At 39.3% G+C, this 24,884-nt stretch overlaps 3 protein-coding genes across 3 annotated transcripts in view; 2 read left to right on the forward strand and 1 right to left on the reverse strand.

Moving 5' to 3' along the window:
- The window catches only part of LOC103514668 (homeobox protein 3), a 25,399-nt gene extending 9,051 nt beyond the window's left edge, over positions 1–16,348 (reverse strand). The window contains exon 1 of the mRNA XM_026827574.1: positions 15,931–16,348. The gene's annotated coding sequence lies outside the window, so the exon portion shown is untranslated. The remainder of the gene's footprint in view (positions 1–15,930) is intronic.
- Positions 4,025–21,508, forward strand: LOC113469709. Its single transcript, XM_026827575.1, has 4 exons — positions 4,025–4,039; positions 20,584–20,666; positions 20,756–20,932; positions 21,478–21,508. The coding sequence occupies exons 1-4, from the start codon at positions 4,025–4,027 to the stop codon at positions 21,506–21,508; spliced, it is 306 nt and encodes a 101-aa protein (XP_026683376.1).
- LOC103514669 lies at positions 21,437–24,680 on the forward strand. Its single transcript, XM_008479568.2, has 5 exons — positions 21,437–21,615; positions 21,904–22,181; positions 22,802–23,129; positions 23,936–24,121; positions 24,624–24,680. Exons 2-5 carry the CDS (start codon positions 21,922–21,924, stop codon positions 24,678–24,680), a joined length of 831 nt encoding a protein of 276 aa, XP_008477790.1. The 5' UTR covers positions 21,437–21,615; positions 21,904–21,921.
- The last annotated feature ends 204 nt before the right edge of the window (positions 24,681–24,884 follow it).

The raw sequence follows: 24,884 nt of genomic DNA on the forward strand, positions 1-24,884 counted from the left end.
TAATAATAATATAATAATGAAAGTGGGGGAAAAAATCTGGAACAAATTTTTCCCTCCCACTTGCTATCCCTCCAACGGAGCAATTTGATTGGGGCGTTTACCAACCAATCAGGAAGCCAGCTTGAGATTGTTCCCAACCTTTGATAATGGCTTTCCGGCATTGCTGGTTTTAGTTTTTTTTTTTACTTTTACTTTTGTTTTTTTTTGTGTTTTTTTTTACTTTCTATCTCCTTGGTCTCCTTATCAATTTTTTTTTTTTTTTTTTTTTTTTTTTTTTCCTGTGAGAGAAAAGGAGAGAAATTGATGAAAAAACACAGAACTGCATTGAATGAAAATACCTAGGTACACACTTGTTCTATTCTTATAATTACGGACTTTGTTTAATGTTTAGACAGCAGATCTGCACTGCGCCTTTTCAGTCTCATCCCAGCGGTAAGTATGAGGTAGATGGGATACTTTTTTAAAGGTTTGATACTGAGTGGCTGACCTAACAACGGAGATCTTAACGTCCCAAAATCGAAGATATGTAAGACGACAGGACAAGAGAAAGCCTGCAGCCGCTAGCCGATCCGAAAAAGAACCTTGTTGTGTTTAGGACTTAGAATAAAGTTCCCCCTCGACCTAGCTGTAAGGCGGGAGCTCTGGCTTCCAAGCTAGGCTGGCAATCTCTTCGATTCTGAATATTGGCTAAAACTTCCAGGATCCCTGGACGAAGTGCCTTAAGTTCTAGACAAGAGATTTCAAAGTCTCCTCCTTCTTCGACACCAGAACTAGCCATTTGAGAAACCGATAGGTGATCGTAAAGAGCATCAGTAGCAGGGGCCGATCCCCGTCCGAATATCAACCACAATAAGCGTTTGTTCTGAGAAAATCTGATTGGTTGATTTTTAAATTTACATTAAGCCAGCCTAGTTAGCTTAGTTGGTAGTGCGTCTGCCTTGTAAGCGCTAGGCCGCGGGTTCGATTCCCACCCGGGTCGGATTTTATCCTGATGGGATAATGTTCGTTCTCGGAACGGCTGGCTTTGCGTTTGCCTTGAAAGCGCTAGAACGCGAGTTCGACTCCCGCCCGCGGCGGAGTTAACCCTAAACAGATAAGGTTTGTTATCGGGCCGCGGCCGTCTGGATTTCTCCTATCCTGTCTTCCTTCTCTCTTCGATTTCGGGACGATAAGACCATAGCAGTTACAGTTCCCTCTGTCAAACCTCTTGAGAAAAAGAAAAAGAAAAAAAAAATACATTAGGTGAAATCTCAGCTTTTGTTCTGTGTTCCCAAGAATCCCACGAACTGTTTGTGGTGATATTCTAGAAAACATGTTTGTATTTTGCGTGCGGCATGCTGATGTATTAATTATAGATTTTTTATTTATTTTAATAAATCTTTAATATCTATTAAATTTTATACCTATACCTAGAGTATAATACATTTTTATTTAATAAATCTTTGGTATTTGAATCCATCAATTTTATCAATACATTCACATCTCCCTATATCAAAACCGACAGTACCTATGTATTTATATGAATAATACATCCTTTTTTTATCTCGTAAATTTTATATAGGTATATACTGTATACCTATATATTTTTTATGTTTAGTTGCGTTTGTGTCAGCATAATTCTCGAACGGTTTGTCCAATTTTAATGAAATTCGACAAAAATGGTCAACTCATAATTTACTAGCTCATTTCATTTTGGTCCAATCGAGTCTCTGGGTCTGCTGTACCTAGGGGCAATTTTTCCGAGTTACTGACCAAAGGAACCATGCACTATTCCAAACTCTTAATTTTTTATATTTTTTTAAAGGCACACTGTGCCACAAGTTTATAAAACTTAGGGTGAAAGAACTCTATCATTGAATTACTTCTCATTATTTAAGTTGTTGGATATCTATAGTAGTGTCGAGCTTCCTGATATAGACTTCAATATTAGAGTGCCGGCACCTAGTCACTCGGTTAGGCTTCCGGCACCCTAGTTTTTCTCTCCGTGCAGGAACAAAAGGTTCCCTTCTACAGAAACAAAAGGTCCCTAAAAAAAAGTGTTCCCCTGATTCAGTCATTTATTTTCACAGCAGTAGCGATGAGTGCTTGGGGAAAATTTGAATAATTTGCGTATTTTCAATTGATATTGATGATTGTGTTTTGTTCCCGTCTCGAGGGGAAAAGGGAGGGAGGGGGAGAAGAAAGTTACAAGGTTACAACCAGTTATTTAGATTTAGTACCTATGTCCCATAGGTTTTTTAGGCTTTAGTAGTAGGAGTTTCACAATTTTATAAGCTCTTGCACCCAACTATTCAGTATTAATACAATTTTTTTATATCATTATTATTATTTTTAGCCTTCTCCCTTTGGCGGAGTCCACCGCGACAGGTTGTTCCTGTTCACCCTTTTTTTTTTCGTATTTGATTTTCCATCATCTCCTCCACCCCCCTCCCCTCTATTGGTGCACCCCAACCCCCTATGTAGGTGCACCCCCACCCCCTGGTCCCCGGGGGCTCTGGGCATTACCTCATGTCAACCCTCAATTGAAAAACCCATCCATTGACTCCTATATCCTTTGCGAAGAAGAAATTTATTAAAAAATAAAAAGTAAAGATCTGTGGGTGTGAGCCTCACACGACTTTCTATTACACTATGGAACTAAAACGAAGGGATCAGTATCTGCACAGTTAAGTTAAGCAACGTTACATGAAATTGTTACAATGGAGCAGTTGCAAATGGGTAAAAATTATAAATAAATGTTCGATTCCTATGTAAAGGTCAGAAACTCCGTAAAAATAACTTTAAAAGGTTGAAAATAAAATTTTTATCAGACTTTACGCAGTTGTTTTTTTCGTCCGTTAGGTAGCGCCACTATGCAAGCGCGCTAGCGGAGGAGCAGAAAGAACTGCGCAGAGAGGTTTTGTTCATCATTTTTAATGTTCTTTCTCTTTTTGCATTGTGACACTTTCAATCTTTCCAAAAGCCAGCGGGGATAGCACGTTGAATACAGCAGCTCTCCACGGATCACTGATGTTAAGCAACGTTGCGCTTGGTTAGTATCTGGATGGTGCCTATCTGGACATCCGCATGCCTGATGGTTTTTCCCGGCTCCACTTATCGGGTAAAACCTTGACTATATGCCCAATTCCTATGCGATAACTTCAGACTCTCTATTTCCATGTAGAGTCCAGCCGTTCCGAGAACGAACCTTATTCGTTCAGGATAAAATCTGGCCCGGGCGGGAATCGAACCCGCGGCCCAGCGCTTACAAGGCAGACGTGCTACCTTCCAAGCTAAAACTAGGCTGGCAAATAATCCATCAATTTTGGAACATACATACCTACCTACTTTTCAGTTTTCAGGATGCGTATATCAGTGGCGGTTCCTGTTCCTTCCAACTGGGGGTTCAAACATCTCATTTTGTAGGTACATATACCTACTTAAGTATGTAAATTTGATATCCTCCTTAGATACCCAAAACACTAACATATAATTATGAAAATCATACACAAAGCAAATAATACCTATTTGTTTGTCAATCTTGCCTATTGAGATGTATATGCCGTCTATCCTTCAATCTAACTAGGATCGCAATCGCATAGGTATAACGTAGAAATATTAGATATATATACGGGCACGGTTGGTCCAGTGGTAACGCGCTTGCTTGCCATGCAGAAGGTCCCGGGTTCGAATCCCACCATCGACAAAAATTTGAATTTTGTGTTGACGCACCATAATAAATTGAAATAAAATAAAAAAAAGTGAAAGGAATATTGATTTTGTTAGGCTTAAATGCTTGATGTTTGGCACCAATCTCGCTCCCCAATTACTTATTACATCTAGATAAATTTTATTATAACTCGTTACTTGACTTGGACTCGAACCACGAACCTCCAGATCTAAAGTCCAACGCGTGAACTACTGAACCACGTACTTCGGTTCACTGTAGCAAGACTAGCAACTATCACATGACCGCGAACCATCCGTCCATCGTGCTCTTCAACTCACTACCTATAGGTATTATAGTTAGGAAGGTACACTTACGATGGCTATTAAAAAGGTAAAGTTATTTAGATAGTAGATGGTAATACGTATCATGATAGGCAGTTTTCATAATAGCTTTTTAGTCCGTCCTTCCTTTATTATTACAATAGTAATAAAAAGGTATATAAGGGACGGACTATTGTATTCGCTGTCTGTCTGTCACTCTGTCTGTCCCCATAGAAGGACTTATCCAAACCTGGTTGACCTACCTACCTATATATCAAATAAAAGGTCTTTTTATCAGGAACACGAAAATTTGTCCTCAAATTTGGTGCAAATTTTGTCCAGAAAACCATAAAGCCAAAAAAACTGGTTTTGGGGGGATTTTTTTCACATTTTCTCACACAAATGAGCTCTGATCTCGACACTTACAGGGTGGCTGGTTCGAGTCCAAATCAAGTCATGAAATTTAGCGTAGTCGAGGGGCTCCCCCTCCTCAAACTTCATTTTTCTCCTTCACTGTAGGCCAGACTTGGAAAATTCGGAACATCCACCCTCCCCCTCGACACCAAAATCCTGGCCACGGCCTTGCCTGTCGCTAGTTTTTGGGATAACACTAAGTATGTATTCTTGTTGTGTTGTATTCTTGTTTATTGTACTTATATAAAAATAAATGAGAGCACCTTTTGCTATATTAAAAAAAAGTATTTGATAAGTGGAACTCTCTAAATCGGGGAAAATAAAACAATTTCTTCCACTCTAAGTCTCCTAAAACTTGGGGCACCCTGATACTCATTCGCTTCTCAGTGGATAGTTCCCCCCCCCCCCCTTTATAAATGATTGTTTATTAATTAAAGTTATTTATTTATGTACGGAGGTATGTCCATTGTGCTATTTATTTACTTGTTAATACATTTTATTTTATTATAATCATGGTTCGTGTTTCCTTTTCTTGCCCTTACCTATCTAGTAGAAAATAGTTAAACCATGCTAATGAATAGAAGCGTCCTCAACGGAGCCTTGACCATAGTACCGACCCTCACAGAAAATGATGAAAATGGATTTGTAATGTAATGTAATGTAAATTCAGTTTCTTTGTGTTATTATGTCACAACTTTGGTGCTCACTGCAGCATTGTAGGATTTTCCCAATATCTCAATAATCCTGAATTGTTTATTAATTAAATTTATTTATTTATTTATGCACGGAGGTATGTCCATTGTTCTATTTATTTATTTGTTAATACATTTTATTTATTATAGTCATGTTTCGTGTTTCCTTTTCCTGCCCTTACCTTTCTAGTAAAAAATAAATAAACCATGCTAATGAATAGAAGTGTCCTCAACGGAGCCTTGACCATAGTACCGACCCTCACAGAAAATGATGAAAATGGATTTGTAATGTAATGTAATGTAAATTCAGTTTCTTTGTGTTATTATGTCACAACTTTGGTGCTCACTGCAGCATTGTAGGATTTTCCCAATATCTCAATAATCCTAAGATCCAATGTTTACCTACCATGCTGGCACCGGTCGCTATGCGCATTTATATGTCATAGCTACTCATTTTCCTCACGAGGCTGAGTGGGCCCCGCAATAGCCAGTCACAGAATCAATCATTTGCATGATACAAATTTCTTGATCCCGCCGGGAATCGAACCCGGGTCTCCTGCATGCAAGGCGAGCGCAGTGACCTCTGCGCCATGGGAGCTGACTGATGAAAATGGATTTCAACACGAGAACATCAGAAAGTAAAATTTTCAAATCACTCTAGTTAGCTTGGTTGGTAGAGCATCTGCCTTGTAAGCGCTAGGCCGCGAATTGGATTGTCACTGTCACAGCACCTCGCGGTTGAATACTCGTCTTCCAATCGAAGGTTCGCGGGATTAGTACCCATACTTGTCACTGCAAGCACCTCGCGGTTGAATACTCGTCTTCCAATCGAAGGTTCGCGGGATTAGTACCCATACTTGTCACTGCAAGCACCTCGCGGTTGAATACTCGTCTTCCAATCGAAGGTTCGCGGGATTAGTACCCATACTTGTCACTGCAAGCACCTCGCGGTTGAATACTCGTCTTCCAATCGAAGGTTCGCGGGATTAGTACCCATACTTGTCACTGCAAGCACCTCGCGGTTGAATACTCGTCTTCCAATCGAAGGTTCGCGGGATTAGTACCCATACTTGTCACTGCAAGCACCTCGCGGTTGAATACTCGTCTTCCAATCGAAGGTTCGCGGGATTAGTACCCATACTTGTCACTGCAAGCACCTCGCGGTTGAATACTCGTCTTCCAATCGAAGGTTCGCGGGATTAGTACCCATACTTGTCACTGCAAGCACCTCGCGGTTGAATACTCGTCTTCCAATCGAAGGTTCGCGGGATTAGTACCCATACTTGTCACTGCAAGCACCTCGCGGTTGAATACTCGTCTTCCAATCGAAGGTTCGCGGGATTAGTACCCATACTTGTCACTGCAAGCACCTCGCGGTTGAATACTCGTCTTCCAATCGAAGGTTCGCGGGATTAGTACCCATACTTGTCACTGCAAGCACCTCGCGGTTGAATACTCGTCTTCCAATCGAAGGTTCGCGGGATTAGTACCCATACTTGTCACTGCAAGCACCTCGCGGTTGAATACTCGTCTTCCAATCGAAGGTTCGCGGGATTAGTACCCATACTTGTCACTGCAAGCACCTCGCGGTTGAATACTCGTCTTCCAATCGAAGGTTCGCGGGATTAGTATCGTACGGCCCGTTTTTACTTTCCTTATTCCTGGCCAATAAAAGAGGTGCTAAAAGGTGTATTTTTCATTCCAACGCGGGTATGATATGCAACCCGTCCCCACCCGTGTTTTTCATTTTACTTCCCCTCCTGGCGTATCCTATATTCCGGAAGACTCTCGATCAGTGGCGTAGCGTGGTCTAAAGTCAAGTGTAAGGCGTGTAGGGCACTAATTTCCATCACCATGCACATTACTACATAAGTGATGCACATGCTTCTTCATAAATATTTAAAGTCAATATTTAAGGGTATTTGAGTAAATTTTGAGTGTATGGCCGCCATACACGATTACACGCCCTACATGGACGCTACGCCACTGCTCTCGATTAGCATCAAGTAGGTACAAAATTGTTTTCTAATTTCTCCGCTAGATATGAGAGTGTTCCCACTACCCACGACACGCTATTTTCCGAAGGACAAGTGGGAAAGGCCTTTTGGCAATATCTGTCATCCAACCCAGAATTTCTCTAGATTGAGTTTAATTCGCCAATTGTTTTTTTGTTTCTGGAACGACAGCCACTACTCCAAGGCCTACAGTGCCAGCGGTCACTACACCAAGACCTACCTCTCCTGCCGTCACGACACCACGACCTACAAGTCCAGCAGTGACTACACCACGACCTACTGTACCTGCACCCACTACACCTCGACCTACACCGGCCACTAGTAAGTATTACTTTGTATTACATTAAGTATAGGGAACCTAGACCTACCCTGCTGTCACGACACCACGACCTACAAGTCCAGCAGTGACTACACCACGACCTACTGTACCTGCGAGAAAAACAGGATTATTGTATTAGATAAATATTTTGCCAGGAAAAACACAACATTTCCATCTTTCTCTCTCCCTATCTCTCTCTCTCTCAAAAAAGTATAGGTAGGTATATTTCTCTCTCTCTCTCCCTCTCTCTTCCTATCTCTCTCTCTCTCCCTCTCTTCCTATCTCTCTCTCTCTCCCTCTCTTCCTATCTCTCTCTCTCTCTCTCTCTCTTCCTATCTCTCTCTCTCTTTAAAAAAGTAGGTAGGTATATAAGTAGTAATAAATTGTATATAATTATGTACTATGTACCTAGGTAGAATACTATGTACCTAGGTAGAATGGAACGTACCTAGGTACGAGTAGGTAGCAGGTACCTATAACCTAGGTATTACCTAATTGGTGTTACCCTTGAATTACCTACCTGGACGGGAAGTCACTGCAAGGTACCGCGGAAGTGGGGAAGGCTCCAGTGCGGGGAATCCCCCTCAGAGCGGATTTACTCCATCAATGACTGAACAAAGCGAGGTTTAGTTTTTTCATGAAGAAGTTTAGAGTATAAAGGGATCTGTATAACAACGGAGGTCTTATCGTCCCGAAATAGAAGAGAGAAGGAAGGACAGGAGAAAGTCAGACGTTCCGAGAACGCACCTTGTCCGTTCAGAATAAAGTTTGCCTCGGCCGGGAATCGAAGCTCATCAGTATTTCCAGCTAGTCCAGCAGTGACTACACCACGACCTACTGTACCTGCACCCACTACACCACGACCTACACCGGCCACTAGTAAGTAGCTAACAAACATCATCTCCTGGAAATTCCAAAGCACAAGACTCAGGTACTGTATGGTAACTTTTAAGGTGTGTCCACACGTAGGTAGTCGGTCCATCGATGTCGACTGAACCGTCCACACTGGCATGACAACATAGATTTACCTTGTCGATCGACGGCCAGTCGATTATAAGGGGACACAGCTAAACCAAGTACAAGCATATTTGCAGTTAAGACTATGGAAGTATGGAATGGAGGAGTTGCAATCGGGAAAATATTATTAATAAAAGGTTGATTTTTACGTAAAAAGTTGTGAAAAATCCAAATCTGAGATCAAAACTCTGAAAAAGTAACTTTAAAAGGTCGAAAATTCAATTTTCACTTGCCGTTCTAATGAAAAAATTCAAAGAGTTGTGACGTCTGATTTCACGTCAAAATGCGCAGAAACGCTTGCGCACAAATAAACGAAGCGGGAGTCATGAATTATGACGTCATCGCCTACGGGAGCGTTCGGTCTTTACCTTTTGGGCCAGGTGGCTCAAACTTTTCAAGTTTACAAAAATGTTCATTACTGTATAATTTCAGCCGATTACATTAGGTACTTTCCTTTCTACAGAATAAGGAAAGTTAAGGTAGAAACACACTACTATCACGTCACGTCACGTGAGCTCATGGGTCAGAAAGATGTAGTAGGTAATTTCGTTCAGGACAGCTACACTACCATCACGTCACGTCACGTGAGCTCATGGGTCAGAAAGATGTAGTAGGTAATTTCGTTCAGGACAGCTACACTACTATCACGTCACGTCACGTGAGCTCATGGGGAGTCAGAAAGATGTAGTAGGTAATTTCGTTCAGGACAGAGCCTAGTTAGCTAAAACGGTAGAGTGTCTGTCTTGTAAGCGTTAGGTGGCGGGTTCGATTCTCGCCCGGGCGGATTTTATCAACAAATGTTTTCAATATTTACTAGGTATAATATAAAACAGGGATCACTTCACACATTCATACACTGATCGCTCTATCTCCAACCCCAACACTTAGACAGCTGATATTTGGTAGAAATAATCCCAATAGGTATGTTCTAGATGTGCAATAAGAGAGGATTTTGCCAAAATCCAACCTGATCTCGAGTTATGATCAATTTTCCTTGGCGAAGCACGGGCTACTTGCTAGCATTAAATTAATATTTTTCAATCCAATTTCATTTTCCAGTGGCCAATTTTCCAAAATAATAATACCTACATCTTTGATAAACCAAATCCCCCCCCCCCAAAAAAAAAAAAAAAATATATTGCTTTCAGACCTTCATAGATGTGTCCATGTAGATTGGAATCGAATGTTTTAGAAGCAGCTTGAGACATGTGGCATTTGAGAAAATCGCTCAAAATTTCAAGTTGACCATTTTCACTATATTCCTTGTCATCTATATATTTTGTTTCTTCTCTTTTATCTTTGTGGTTTGAACCTTTGTTGACAATACTCGTATTTTCAACTTTTTGTTTGTCGGATTTACACATGACGCTATACAGACTTTTGAATTCATCTATCAGGTCTCCCACAGTTCTTCGTTTCTTTTTACAGATATCCATGTTTTTTTATGTTTAGTAGCGTTTGTGTCAGCATAACTCTCGAATGGTTTGTCCAATTTTGATGAAATTCGACAAAAATGGTCAACTCATAATTTACTAGCTCATTTCATTTTGGTCCAATCGAGTCTCTGGGTCTGCTGTACCTAGGGGCAATTTTTCCGAGTTACCTACTGACCAAAGGAACCACTCCAAACTCTTCATTTTTTACAATTTTTTAAAGGCACACTGTGACACAAGTTTATAAAACTTAGGGTGAAAGAACTCTATCATTGAATTACTTCCCATTATTTAAGTTGTTGGAAATCTATAGTATAGTGTCGAGCTTCCTGATATATATACATAGACTTCAATATTAGAGTGCCGGCACCTAGTTACTCGGTTAGGCTTCCGTCGAGCTTCCTGATATATATACATAGACTTCAATATTAGAGTGCCGGCACCTAGTTACTCGGTTAGGCTTCCGGCACCCTAGTTTTTCTCTCCGTGCAGGAACAAAAGGCTCCCTTCTACAGAAACAAAAGGTCCCTAAAAAAAAGTGTTCCCCTGATTCAGTCATTTATTTTCAGAGCAGTAGCGATGAGTGCTTGGGGAAAATTTGAATAATTTGCGTATTTTCAATTGATATTGATGATTGTGTTTTGTTCCCCCGTCTCGAGGTATACCTATACATAAATGTAGATAGATTTTGCTGTCTGCATTGACAATAATGAACCTATGAACAAACCAGGACCTGGAAAATCAAAAGAAAAGTAAAGTAATAATAATAAATAATAATAAAATGGGGAGATATACCTACCTAGATAGATATACTATCACCCTCTCCTTTCTATTATTACCCTCTTTACACCTCTCTGTTTCACGTGCTCTCGGTGAAACACCGGAAATGAAGAGAAAAAACACCTGCCTAATGCCTAAGAATTGAGGGTAAGTTCAGGCGGAACAAATAATAATGAAGTGATGGTATTGACCGGAAATTAATTTCTGAGCATTTGTAAAAATAAGACCAAGAATTATGGCGTTAAATGTGTTTTTTATATGAATTGCAGGTTTTTTCTTGAACACCCTTAAACAATTGGTTTTCACTTTTCAGTTAATCCGGAGTTAAAAACTGTCCTGTGAATTGTGTAAATCAAATGGATGACGTTAAAGAAATCCTTGACACTGTGTTAACTCTCTCAGTGGTAAGATCAACCATAAAAAATGACTTCTTTCAGGACGATCAAGGGAATCTCTCACTCGAACCATCACCATTCACTAGATCCGAAAACCGCTACAGCACCCATGAATCCCTCTGGGGTTATGATAAATCAAAAAAATAAATAAATAAAATAAAAATAGCCTTTATTAAGGATTTTTTTTTTTTTTTTTTTTACACAGTGCAATAGGTACTTAATGTGCAATAGGTACTTAATGATTGCCCTCTTACCCAGAGGGAGTTTAAATACATAGAAACAATGTTATTCCTTTTCAGCTTTTTTTTTATTATTATTATTATTTTTTTTTTAAATCAAACAATGTTTATTTGCTACTGGATTTTTTTATTGGTATCCCACTATCCCATACTTGATGATTTTATCAATGACAAGCCCTCTCTAATTTTTCCAACCCTAATATTGAATTCATGAACATTGAAATGTCTCGCGGTTTAAGTTGGAGGGGAAAAAATTTGTGTCTACCCCTTTCCTTTTTACTTTTTTCAACTGTGAAGAGATCCGTCAAAATAAAAACTGAATTACCTATATTGTAAAACCATAACCAGTCGACCAGCCTAGTTAGCTTGGTTGGTAGCTCGTCTACCTTGTAAGCGCTAGGCCGCGGGTTCGATTCCCGTTCGGGGCGGATTTTATCCTGAACGGATAAGGTTCGTTCTGGGAACGGTTGACTTTCTCCTATCCCGTCTTCCTTCTCTCTTCGATTTCGGGACGATAATACCTTATACATATAAAGTTATAGTTCCCTTATCAAACCTCGAATGAAAAATGTAATTATCTAATGAACAATACGATTAAAAATACCTAGGTAGGTATGTAGGTAAGTACATATAGTTACAAGGTTACAACCAGTTATTTAGATTTAGTACCTATGTCCCATAGGTTTTTTAGGCTTTAGTAGTAGGAGTTTCACAATTTTATAAGCTCTTGCACCCAACTATTCAGTATTAATACAATTTTTTTATATCATTATTATTATTTTTAGCCTTCTCCCTTTGGCGGAGTCCACCGCGACAGGTTGTTCCTGTTCACCCTTTTTTTTTTCGTATTTGATTTTCCATCATCTCCTCCACCCCCCTCCCCTCTATTGGTGCACCCCAACCCCCTATGTAGGTGCCCCCCCACCCCCTGGTCCCCGGGGGCTCTGGGCATTACCTCATGTCAACCCCAATTGAAAAACCCATCCATTGACTCCTATATCCTCTTGCGAAGAAGAAATTTATTAAACAAATAAAAAGTAAAGATCTGTGGGTGTGAGCCTTACACGACGCTCTTCCGATCTAGGGAATTGTAACTGCGAAGGTCGTATCGTCCCGAAATCGAAGAGGGGACAGGACAGGAGAGTGAGCCGTTCCGAGAACGAACTTTATCTGTTTAGGATAAAGTTCGCCCTGGGCCTGGGAGGGGAATGGAGGAGTTGCAAATGGATAAAAATTATAAATAAATGGTCGATTCCTCTGTAAAAAGTTGGGAAAAATCCGAATCTGAGGTCAAAACTCCGAAAAAATAACTGTAAAAGGTCGAAAATTCAATTTTTATAATGAAAGAGTTCAAAGATTTGTGACGTCAGACTTAACGCAGTTGCTATTTTTGTCCGCTAGGTAGCGCCACTATGCAAGCGCGTTAGCAGAGGAGCAGAAAGAACTGCGTAGAAATGTATGCGCACAAACACATTAATGCGTTGCCTGCGAGGGAGCTTTGCTCGGGACATTTGATGTGACGTCATCGCCTACGGGAGCGTATGCCGTGACGTCAAAGTTCACGATTTACCGGCATTTTTTTAATCGATTTATCTCGGGATCTAGAAGTCGTAGAAGAAAAAGAAAAAATCCGTTGGTCCTCATTTTTCCTGCTCTATGACTTTGAAACATCACCCAAGTAAGTAAGCGCAACTGATCTATTGCGTCCTTGAATAATACTAGTAAATTTGTAACCTAGAGGTAGAAAATTACAAAATGACATAGGTACCTATACTTAATATAAGTAGGTACGACGAAACGCGACGGCATGTTAAAAATCACTTTTTTCTTAATGGGTCCAAATTTCCACCCATTTCCAGATTTTGATAGTTTGGACCGATTTGCATTACTTTCTCATCACAAAGTAATTTCTTTAGGTATACATACATATTGTATGTAGCGTTTCCTCCTCTCTTGATGTAGGTAGGTTAATGGAAAGTAAAGAAAAACCACATACTGTGAACTTGTAAATGAGCGGCTACCCCTCCCGCCCCCCTCCCCTCTCTTACACTTGAGGTTTTTTTTATTTTTAAAAATAGGGTGTAAAAAACAAATACAATATAGTCCACATGAAAAATTATTTTACATGCTTCTTATTTCTTGGGATGATGAAATGTAAGTTGCTTTTGTGCCATTGAGCTCTTGTCTTGAAACTTTGGTACACTTAATTAGGTAATACCTATATCTTGAATGACAAAGGCCGTTATATTTTAAATCAATCATATTGGACTCTTAGCTAGGCACTTGCATAGATATTTTATTAAAAGCATGGCATTTTATTAAAAGCATTTAAAATTTCCACTACTTGTTCAAAATAATGTAGGTAATCTCCACACAGGAAATATTGTGGGAAGATTGACACATCCACCAATTTAACGCAGGAGAAATATTGATAAAATTGCAACATCCACCAATTTATCGTAGAAGAAATAAGAACAATTTATCGTAGAAGAAATAAGAACAATTTATCGTAGAAGAAATAAGAAACAAGAAGAATAAAGAAGAAATCGTAGAAGAAATAAGAACTCGTATGTACCTATTGAGGAAATTTAAACATCCACCAAGAAACAAATTTAATAATGTATCTGGAATAGAGGCGACATTCTGGATGTTTTTTTTTTTCTCCGTTCTGATTTTAGGGAACACCCTGTAAGGAAAGTTGTTCATAGTCTGTGTGTACTCTGATTACATTAATACCAACATCCATGTTTACAAGTGCTGCTTTCATAAAACTCAAGTAGAAAGAGAGAGAGAGAGAGAGAGAGAGAGAGAGAGAGAGAGAGAGAGAGAGAGAGAGAGAGAGAGAGAGAGGGGGGGGGGGTGTTTGTGTACTTGTGTAGTGATTGAAAATGATCAAGATGTGTGTGTGTGAGAGAGAAAGGAGATTGAGTTAGGCGTGTGCGAGAGAGAGAGAGCTATCTTATTCATTGACACAGAAGAAGGAAAAAGCTCTCCTTCTTTTGCCACTTTATATTCTTCCTCTCCCTCTCTTCCTCCTCCTCCTTCTCTCCCTTCCTTCACCTTTTTAGTCCGTCCTTCCTTTATTAAATTACAATTATTGTAATAATAAAAGGTATAAGGGACGGACTATTGTATTCGCTTCGGTGTCGTCTGTCTGTTCACATAGAAAGGACTTATCCAAACCTGGTCGACCTATATATCAAATTAAAGGTCTTTTTATGAGGAACACGAAAGTGGTGGTGCAAATTTTGTCCAGAGAACCCTAAAGCCAAAAAACCAAAAAAAACTGGTTTTTGGGGGATTTTTTTCACATTTTCTCACACAAATGAGCTCTGATCGAATAAACTATGGGCTAAATAATGCCCGGAGGGACGGGCCCAGCTTGTTCTCCTCTCGTTTCGGTCTCCTCCTTCTTCCCTTTCTCCTACCTTTCTCCCATTTTCTATTTTCTCTCTCTCTCTCCCCTTTTCTCTCCACTTTATTTTCTCTTCTCTCTCTTTTTTCTGTTAGCATAATATTGCTGTCATCAATTCAGTGGTTTATGCGCTTTAGAAGAGTGTGAGAAGGGAAGAGAGAATTAAGGTCCTATAGAAAGACGTAAGGGATAAAAGATGTTCGGTATTTTATCCCTTGCTTTGATATAAAAAAGGGAAAAAGGGCAAAGGATTTTCTTTTTCCTCGTTTTCTCTTTTTCCTTGGTGAGGTAAAATTAAATGAAAAAGCTGACACCTATAAGTAGATATAGGTAGGTACTAGATAAAATGGAGGTAGGGACGTTCCTTCCTACGTACATTTATCGTTGGCCGATACTGAATGTGACCTTGCTGTGACTTGCTAGCGGCTGGCGGGCAGGCCGATGGGTTGGTACTAGATAAAATTCCCTTAATACGTACATTTTGTCGCTGGCCGACGCTGGCTGTGGCCTTGCTTTGGCTTACTGGCCGGCATGCAGGCCGATGGATTTTAGACGAGTCTAGTAGACCGACGAGGTCGGTAGAGAGTCCACTTGGCCTAATGTCAACACCACTGATGTTCAGTAACATTCCCAGTAGTAGTAGCTAGCCTATTGGCCTTATGTTATCCGGCCATTTAATAGATTAATGCCATTTTTCGGATCTGTACTTATTTGGCCTACCGGTATCTAGACCTACCTATATTAATGTGTGTTAAGTACCTATACTTGGTATCGGGGTGCTCTCAGCCTCGTAAGGACTGTAAGGACAGCTTAAGATAGCCTGCTGGTTACCTTGGAAGGTAGTGCATCTGCCTTGTGAGGGTTAGATTCGTATAAGCTTAACTCTTTTGGGGCTGTTTGCCCCCCTCAGTGCGGGTTTTTTGTACATGGAGTTAAACAAGTACCTACATGTCCTACATACTTAATTGCGGGTTCGATTCTCGCCCGGGGCGGATTTCATCCTGAACAATTAGACTCTCCTGGGCTTTCAAGATAGCAACGAGTGTCCATGATAAAGTAAGTCTAATTAATGTATTGACCGTTGCAATGAACTCTCAAGAATACGTAAGATTCCTAAACAATGTTCGTTCTTGGAACGACTTGCTTCTGGGACCCCGGGACAATAAGAAAGTTATTGTTACCACCATCAAACCTAAAATAATAAGAAAAATAAATAAATAAAATATATATTTTATATCTTACCTGGTTTTGATCAAGAAATTAGAGCCGCAAGTTTTCGCGCGCGAAATCAAAATCCTCGAAATATTATCGCTTATCAAACACCGATAATGTCTATATCATGGGAAAAACGATACAAAATATAAGAAGACCAACGGTAGGAAATTTAAGTAAGATAATTAGTTAATTAGAATGTGCACCTACAGCGATTAACGAAAGATGTTACCGCTGATTTCTACATCCGAAAAACGATATGGAAAAACCGATAAAATTAGACTCGTACGTATACCGGCAATAAACGATGCGATAGGTACCAATAAATTTTACCTATCCGGTTTTACATATCCGGAAAAACGATAGGCAGTAAAATAAAATTATATAAATATATATAAAAATAACGATAAAATCTTTTGCAAATGCCGCGAAAGCCGAAGAGAGAAGGGTATACACAAATGAAAACGACAAAAAATAAACTGTAGGATTTTTTCATCACAAAGTTATGAAAAGATAGAAAGTACATTCATAATCGTATGAAAATAAAGAGGCGGGCTTTCCAATGCTTTCTGGCATGTGGCTGGATTGAAAAGTAGGGGGAGGAGGAGAAAAAAAAAAACGATAAAATCTTTTGCAAATGCCGCGAAAGCCGAAGAGAGAAGAGTACACAAATGAAAACGACAAAAAATAAACTGTAGGATTTTTTTATCACAAAGTTATGAAAAGATAGAAATTACATTCATAATCGTATGAAAATAAAGAGGCGGGCTTTCCAATGCTTTCTGGCATGTGGCTGGATTGAAAAGTAGGGGGAGGAGGAGAAAGAGAGGGGAAGGTGGAGGAGAAAGAGAGGGTTAGGAGGAAGGAGAGGGAGGAACGGTTAGGAGAAAAACTGGTAGAAAGAAGGAGGAGACAATTCTGTGCTGACTGACGAATGGGGGTGAAAGATGAGGAAGAGAGGGTTAGGAGGAAGGAGAGGGAGGAACGGTTAGGAGAAAAACTGGTAGAAAGAAGGAGGAGACAATTCTGTGCTGACTGACGATTTTTTTTTTAAAGAGGTTTGAGTGTTTGACAGAGGGAACTGTAACTGCTAATGGTCTTATCGTCCCGAAATCGAAGAGAGAAGGAAGACAGGATAGGAGAAAGCCAGCCGTTCCGAGAACGAACATTATCCCATCAGGATAAAATCCGCCCCGGGCGGGAATCGAACCCGCGGCCTAGCGCTTACAAGGCAGACGCACTACCAACTAAGCTAACTAACTTCAGCACAGAAACAAACTTAAACAAACAATCAGGATAAAATCCGCCCCGGGCGGGAATCGAACCCGCGGCCTAGCGCTTACAAGGCAGACGCACTACCAACTAAGCTAACTAACTTTTAAAAGTGCGATAATAAGTTGTAATAATATCCACTTAATAGTTGTGAGATAATGTTACGTATAGGTACTTGGGAAGTAGGCATTGGTATTTAATTTTCTCGTTTTTTTCCGGATGGACTTTGGACCTGGAGGTTGGTGGTTCGCGTCCAAGTCAAGTACCTACTTAATAATAGGTACTTAATTACGTTAGATTATCGTTTATTGACTAATTCAATTCAATTTTAATTCAATTTTATTTTATTGTGACTACCTGCTTCTTATAAGTAAGCTTAACCCTTTCAGACACGACTTTTTGTTTGTAGACCGGAAAATATGAACTTTGATTAAACTCGATTTTAGATTTTTTATTTTTTTCCCCACTTGCTAGTTTTTACCGTTCCTGAGTTTTGGATCGTCCCTTATATGGGACGCTGTGAATCAAAGGGTTAACACAAACATTGTAGGGCTGTTTGGCCCCAGAGTGGGCTTTTTGTGTGCGAATACTTTCTTCACAATCTCTGTTTTACCTCCCTCTTAGGAAATTCTACTAGATTATAAAATTTCCCTTGTTTAGACTACAGGGGTAACAGTCCCATTCTATCAGTATAATAAATTAAGGTAAATTTTGTTTTATTCAACTTCCTACGTAGGTACGTAAATCTAAGCAGCCATACCATAGGTAGATAGGTACCTATTTACTTAGTACCTAACAAATACATAGTTAGGTAGGTAGGTAGTAGGTAGGTATATACACGCGTCCCGCGATTCAAATTTATTCAACTAGATTCGATTCAACACGTGTGTTGAATTTGACGAAAAAGGAAAATAACGCGAAAATTAAATTTCCTAAAAAAAAATAGAAAGAAGAAAAATCGTGAAAACCAGATTTCGTCAAGTTACGCGTCTTTCAGTTGGATGGGCAATAAAAGTGATAATAAACAGTGGAGAGGGGAGACTTATGGAGAAGAAGGTGGAGGAGAAGAAAAAAAAAGGACGTGGAGGTGGAGGAAAACGAGAAAGAGAAAAGGGAATGGAAGGAGGAGAAGAAGAAATAAAAGGAGAAAAAGCAGGAGGACGAAAGCAAGGTAGAGTGTGGAGGAGGAGAGAAATAAGAAGAAGTAGAAGAAAGAGGATGAGGAATAGGAGGAGGAGGAGGAAGAGGAGGACGAAGAGGAAAACCATTCCATTGTCAACAAAACTGATCCTCCTCTTGAAATGTTCTAAGAGGAGGAGGAGGAGGAGGAGGAGAAAGATGAAGAAGAGAAAGAAGAGAAGTGGAGGTGTAAAATCTCGCATAATATTTTACGATTATGTCAATCATTTGAAGTGGAAGTGTGAAACATAAAGGTGGAAATAAAGACACAAAGAATGGAGGAGGAGGAGGAGGAGGAGGAGGAGGAGAAGGAAAACCTAAGAAGAAAGTCCTCCGTCTCAAAAGGAGGAGAAGAAGGAGAAGAAAAAAATAAAGAAGAAGAAGAAGAAGAAGAAGAAGAAGAAGAAGAAGAAGAAGAAGAAGAAGAAGAAAAGATAAAGTTAGGTACAGGTCAGCCTAGTTAGCTTGGAGGGTAGCGCGTCTGCCTTGTAAGCGCTAGGTCGCGGGTTCGATGTGGAAGAGAAGGAGAAACAACCCATTGTTAGGTACCTACCTACTACCTACACTTCTTGAACTGTACTGAGAAAGAGGAGAAAGAAGAAGAGAAGCGATAGGAGGGAGAGGAGGAGAAGAATAAAGAAGAAGAAGAAAAAAGAAGAAGAAGAAGAAGAAGAAGAAGAAGAAGAAGAAGAAGAAGAAGTAGAAGAAGAAGAAGAAGAAGAAGAAGAAGAAGAAGAAGAAGAAGAAGAAGAAGAAAAAAGAAGAAGTCAAGGAGGAGGAGGAGGAGGAGGAGGAGGAGAAGTGAAAATCTCGCATGTTTTACGATTGTGCCAATCATTTGAGGTGTGAAAAATAAAGAGGTGGAAGATGTGGAAATGGAGAAACCAGAATAACTACAGGGTGTTTATTATTTTCGGAACAACTCTTTTTTTTAGGTACAGGTCAGCCTAGTTAGCTTGGAGGGTAGCGCGTCTGCCTTGTAAGCGCTAGGTCGCGGGTTCGATCTCCCCCCGCGGAACAAGCTTTATATCCTAAGCAAACAAGGTCCGTTTTCGGAACGGCTGACTTTCTCCCCCGTCTCGCTTTGATTTCAAGATCTTAGCAGTTAAGTACGGTTCCCTCCAGCAAACCTCTTAAGAAATAAATTTCACTTACGTAAGAAAAGCCACTCACATCACTCAGACGGATCGCGCTCTGTCAGACCATCGCGTCGTGTCGGAACGGAAAATCTTCAGACCGCGGTCTCTCAAACGATCTGAGAGACCGCTATAGCGGGTCTGACTGCTATGTCTGGCAGACCTCGCTCTGTCAGACTTGGTAGGTAAGTACCTGTAACTAATGTGTTGTAGTTATTTATGTAATTTGTGTTGTATTTATGTAAAAACTAAAAAATACAACACATAAGTCTTATGTGTTGTATTTTTTGATAGACATCCTGTAGAGAAAAGGGTGGCAACTAAATGAGAACAAGAGATGTAGACGGATATGAATATCAATATGTATACAATAGGTAGGGGAATATACATTGTATTATGTATAGGTATCTTCCTACATCCATATTTATGAAGAAATAACATAGGTAGGTACATAATAAAGTAGGTAGGTAGGTAGGTATATCGTAGATATGTATATAAAAGAGGAATAAAGCATTGTTGAAAATGAAATCATCAAAAGTCTCCTCTCATCCCACTTTCACTTCTTCTTCCCTTCTCCTCCTCTTCCTCCTTTACCATCTTCTCCACTTCCTCCTTTACCATCTTCTCCACTTCCTCCTTTACCATCTTCTCCTCCCTCTCATCCCCTCCTCTTCCTCCTTTACCATCTTCTCCTCTTCCTCCTTTACCATCTCCTCCTCTTCCTCCTTTAATAAGGATAATAATAATCAACAGGTGGGTGGTTTGGGTGAGGGGAAATGGATCATACCACTAGAAGTCACATCCGTGAAAAAGAAAAGCTCCTTTTTGTATTTAACCTAACCCTATAATAACACTAATCACTGCTCTAATTGTGAAAACTCCTTCTTGCGTTTACCTAACCCTATATTAACACTGGTCACTGCTCATTTGTGCCAGTTCCTTTGGTAGCAATATTCCACGGACGTGACTTCTGCACAAGTACCGCACTTTTTCATTGTTGTGGCTTCTGAACTAGTACCATAAGTGGGTAATGACATTAAAGGTGTAAGCCCTTAAGTTCACTTAATTCTAACTACATTTCTTTATTTATTTTCAGGGGGCCCAAGAAAACAAAATGTCTAATCCTTTTGTATTTGACGAAGACTCAGCGGAAGAGGAATCAATGAGTAAAGATTGTACCATCCAAGTCCCAGAGTCTTCAAGCGAGGACAGTGAAAGTAGTAGTGAGTCAAGTAAAAGTGCTGGCTCCGATGAGTACAGGATTGTACCATCCAAGTCCCAGAGTCTTCAAGCGAGGACAGTGAAAGTAGTAGTGAGTCAAGTAAAAGTGCTGGCTCCGATGAGTACAACTTTGATCCAAATGTATCAACCACGAGTATCAAGAGAATGAAGAAACGGAAAGACCTTTTCTTCCTCCTTTACCATCTTCTCCTCTTCCGCCTTCCGTTTCTCCCCTTCTCTTCCTCATCCTGCTCCTACTCTTCCTTCTCCTCTCTTTTGCGTCCTTTTCTTTCGGAATCCCTGAAATCAGAAACGCAAAAAATTGAGCTTCACTTTTCATTTGAGAACCCGTAGGTATCCTCTCATTTCGAACCTCCTTGAAAACTAACCTAAAAAATAATAATAAAAAAAATAGTTAATAAACAAACAAAAAAATAAAAAATAAAATAAAATTATATTATTTTACCTCTAATTACCTAGTTAATCCTCTCCCCTCTTCTCCTCCTCTTTATATTCTTCTTGTTTCATCTTCTTGTTCTCGTATCTTGTTCTTCTCCTCCTCCTTCTTCTTGTTCTTCTACTCTTTCTCCCCTCCCCCTCCTACTTCTCCTCCTCCTCCTCCCGTTTCTTCATATATTTGTGTCGCTTGTCGCTCATTTTCTATTCATATTCATCAACATCTCTCTCTCTCTCTCTCTCTCTCTCTCTCTCTCTCTCTCTCTATTAATTTCCTAATAATCCTATTGAATATTGAATTATTATTCCAAAGATTCAAGTCACAGCTTTTACCAGCAAATTAGAAAGCCTAGATTGATCAGACCTACCAACAAAAGTCCATTAGTCCAATGCTCTGTTAAAACGTTAAAAGTGGTCAGCTATTAAGGTTTTACTATCAATATTCAAGAAGGTAAGTAAGTAAGTATCTACCTATTTTCCTTTACCAGAACAGGTAGTTAAGCTTTTAAAGAACTGGAGGTAAGAAACCAGTTGCTTACAGAATGAAGTTTTTGATCCCAACAGATCTAGAGTGGTTCAAGAAGTACCTACTTAACTATTCAGAAGCTGCAACATTGAAATAGAAAGCTCCTTTTTGTGTTTAACATAACCCTTTAATAACACTGGTCACTGCTCATTTGTGAAAGCCCCATTTGGGTTAAACCTAGCCGTATAATAACACTTCTTTATTTATTTTCAGGAGGCCCAAGAAAACAAAATGTCTAATCCTTTTGTATTTGACGAAGACTCAGCCGAAGAGGAATCAATGAGTAAAGATTGTACCATCCAAGTCCCAGAGTCTTCAAGCGAGGACAGTGATAGTAGTAGTGAGTCGAGTAAAAGTGCTGGCTCCGATGAGTACAACTTTGATCCAAATGTATCAACCACGAGTATCAAGAGAATGAAGAAACGGAAAGACCTTTTAAAAGGACGGAAAAAGAGGAGGGAGAAAATGGAATTGGAGGAAGAACCGAACAAGTGAGTATGAATCTCTTCTTTACATAAAAATCCAGGCTAAACTTATACATAAAAATTCAGGGTAAATTTCAACCAAAAAATACCACTTCGTGGCATAAAAAAGACCCCGCCAAGTCGTTCCTCCCAAAATAAATCAAGTGCCACAAAAAATAAACAAAGTTTACTAATCCTAAGGAATTGGTTACTAAGCATTTAGTATAATAGCAGTCCAAGAAGCAAATCTAGCAACTGCTGGATTGTGGAAAAAAAAGGCTAAACTTATACATAAAAAATTCAGGGTAAATTTCTATTTTAAAAAATATCTGAAAATTGTGACCAAGTTCTTTGTCAACAATGACACTCTTATCCTTTGGATAGATATATGACTAGTGATGGGTCGTGGGTAAATACCCACTGGGTGGGTAAATAAAAATTGGGTATTTACCCGGGTATTTATCCACCCCCAGGGTGGATATCTGAAAATTGTGACCAAGTTCTTTGTCAACAATGACACTCTTATCCTTTGGATAGATGACTCTGTGAGTTCTTTCCTTGCTCACTCCATTTTTTTCTCCAATATTAAGTAAAGCAATTCGTTATTTTTTATTTTATAAATATTTACCTATTCTATTTGTTTACAGTTCGAGCCTGAGAAACAACCTCAATGATTTTGACAATGATGACGAAGACTTTGGAGTCGATGAAGAGCCCATCCTGCCCAATCACACAAGACCTGCCTACTGTTATCGGAACATATCACAGGACAAAATCCCTCCAAGTCAAAGCTACATGACTTTGGACCAACTGAGAGTCAACAAATTCCAGGTGGCCGATGAGAACAATGAAGGTGACCAAGAGGCACTGGAACACACCAATGAAAGTTTGAGACAGAAGCGGGAAGAGTTTAATAAGAAATTGCAAGCAGAGCCGCAAAATGTGACCTTGTGGCTTGACTTTGTCAAATTCCAGGTATATTTAACCACATAGAGAAAAATTGTTAAAAAATGTAAATAAAATAAATTAGGTAGATAGCTTTGGTTTGAACAGAAATAAAACATAAAATTGAAGGGAATAAATACCTAAATAATAATAATAATAATAATAATAATAATAAAAAAGCTAATTTTGCTTTTTTCTCATGAACAAACTGTTGAACCAGCTCCTGACGAAAGAAAATAGTCAAGTTTGGTACTGAATTACCTATTCCAAATAATTAAAACAAAACACGATTGTTGCATAGAGAAAAATTGTTAAAAAATATAAATAAAATAAATTAGGTAGATAGCTTTGGTTTGAACAGAAATAAAACATAAAATTGAAGGGAAAAAATAAATAAATACCTAAATAAAAAAAGCTAATTTTGATATTTTCTCATGAACAAACTGTTGAACCAGCTCCTGGCAAAAGAAAATAGTCAAGTTTGGTACTGAATTACCTATTCGAAATAATTAAAACAAAACACGATTGTTCACTTGTGGGTCAGAATAATTTAGGATTCAGCCATACTGAATCCATGGCCCACCATGTTTTTTTTTTTTTTTTTTTTTTTTTTTTTTTTTTTCAAATTTTTTTGTGTGCCCCCCCAGGGTTTTCCAAACTTTTTTTTTTTTTTTTTTTTTGTTTTCATCAAGATTTTTTGTGTGGCCCACCAGGTATTTCCAACATTTCTCCTGTCCTGTCTTTCTTCTCTCTTCATTTTGTTGACAATAAGACCTTAGCAGTTACAGTTCCCTCTATCAAACCTATTTAAAAAATACCCCTCCTTTTACTTTCAGGATACGCTGTGTTCCCATGAGAAGCTGCAGAGTGCAGGCACAAGTTCAAGCGGTCGTAGTTTGGACCGTGTCTATGCAGAGAAGAAGGTCACCATTTTGGACAAGGCTCTCAAGATGAATCCAAACAATGATGCGTTGAGTAACGCACGCTACCGGGTTATGATCAAACATCAGCCAGCGGATAAGGTGAAAAACAAATTTGGCGTTCGGTGAACTGTTTAACCCCCCCAGGAGGGATTCATTAGGGTGGTTTGGGGTAATTTAGAGACACGTGTAGTTTTTAGACCCCAACTTTAGGCTTGTCTTTTTTAATACTTTTTGTTTTATTTATTTCAAATTGAAAAGGTAGATGCGCAACTGTTAGTAGTTCGTAGTCGCCTGCAAAAGCAAACCCATATGGATATTAGACAAGCCTACTTAATGGTATCAAGTTAGTGACAAAAAGTGGGGAAATACTTGTATTCTGAAGTGTGATGTTTTTCTATCGAATGTGATCTTAGAACAACTTTTTTGATTATTTTGTATCAATATTCTCGTCTCATTTGGGGAAGTCCCCCAATGTCCAATTACCATTACTAATATTGTTGTAGCAACTTCAGCTGTAGCGGAATGGTGATCGCAGGATAAAGATTTAAATCTTTTCTTCTGCCATCACTAATATTGTCCACTCGTTGCACTCACTCTGCAGGTTTTACAAGACTTGAAACTCCTCCTGGGCAAGGCGAGAACCAATATGTATCTTTAATACTTTTTGTTTTATTTATTTCAAATTGAAAAGGTAGATGCGCAACTGTTAGTAGTTCGTAGTCGCCTGCAAAAGCAAACCCATATGGATATTAGACAAGCCTACTTAATGGTATCAAGTTAGTGACAAAAAGTGGGGAAATACTTGTATTCTGAAGTGTGATGTTTTTCTATCGAATGTGATCTTAGAACAACTTTTTTGATT

Source organism: Diaphorina citri, unplaced genomic scaffold (assembly GCF_000475195.1).
Source record: "Diaphorina citri unplaced genomic scaffold, Diaci psyllid genome assembly version 1.1 scaffold1201, whole genome shotgun sequence".
NCBI classification, from domain to species: Eukaryota; Metazoa; Arthropoda; class Insecta; order Hemiptera; family Psyllidae; genus Diaphorina; species Diaphorina citri.

Excerpts from the sequence above, each read along its gene's own strand:
- LOC113469709 (XM_026827575.1), top strand. Across the intron at positions 20,667-20,755 it reads TCAATGAGTAAAGATTGTAC|CATCCAAGTCCCAGAGTCTT; the intron begins CATCCAAGTCCC and ends ACAGGATTGTAC. Across the intron at positions 20,933-21,477 it reads CTTCTCCTCTTCCGCCTTCC|ATTCAAGTCACAGCTTTTAC; the intron begins GTTTCTCCCCTT and ends ATTATTCCAAAG.
- LOC103514669 (XM_008479568.2), top strand. The coding sequence starts at position 21,922 with ATGTCTAATCCTTTTGTATTTGACGAAGACTCAGCCGAAGAGGAATCA. Across the intron at positions 22,182-22,801 it reads TTGGAGGAAGAACCGAACAA|TTCGAGCCTGAGAAACAACC; the intron begins GTGAGTATGAAT and ends ATTTGTTTACAG. Across the intron at positions 24,122-24,623 it reads AACATCAGCCAGCGGATAAG|GTTTTACAAGACTTGAAACT; the intron begins GTGAAAAACAAA and ends CTCACTCTGCAG.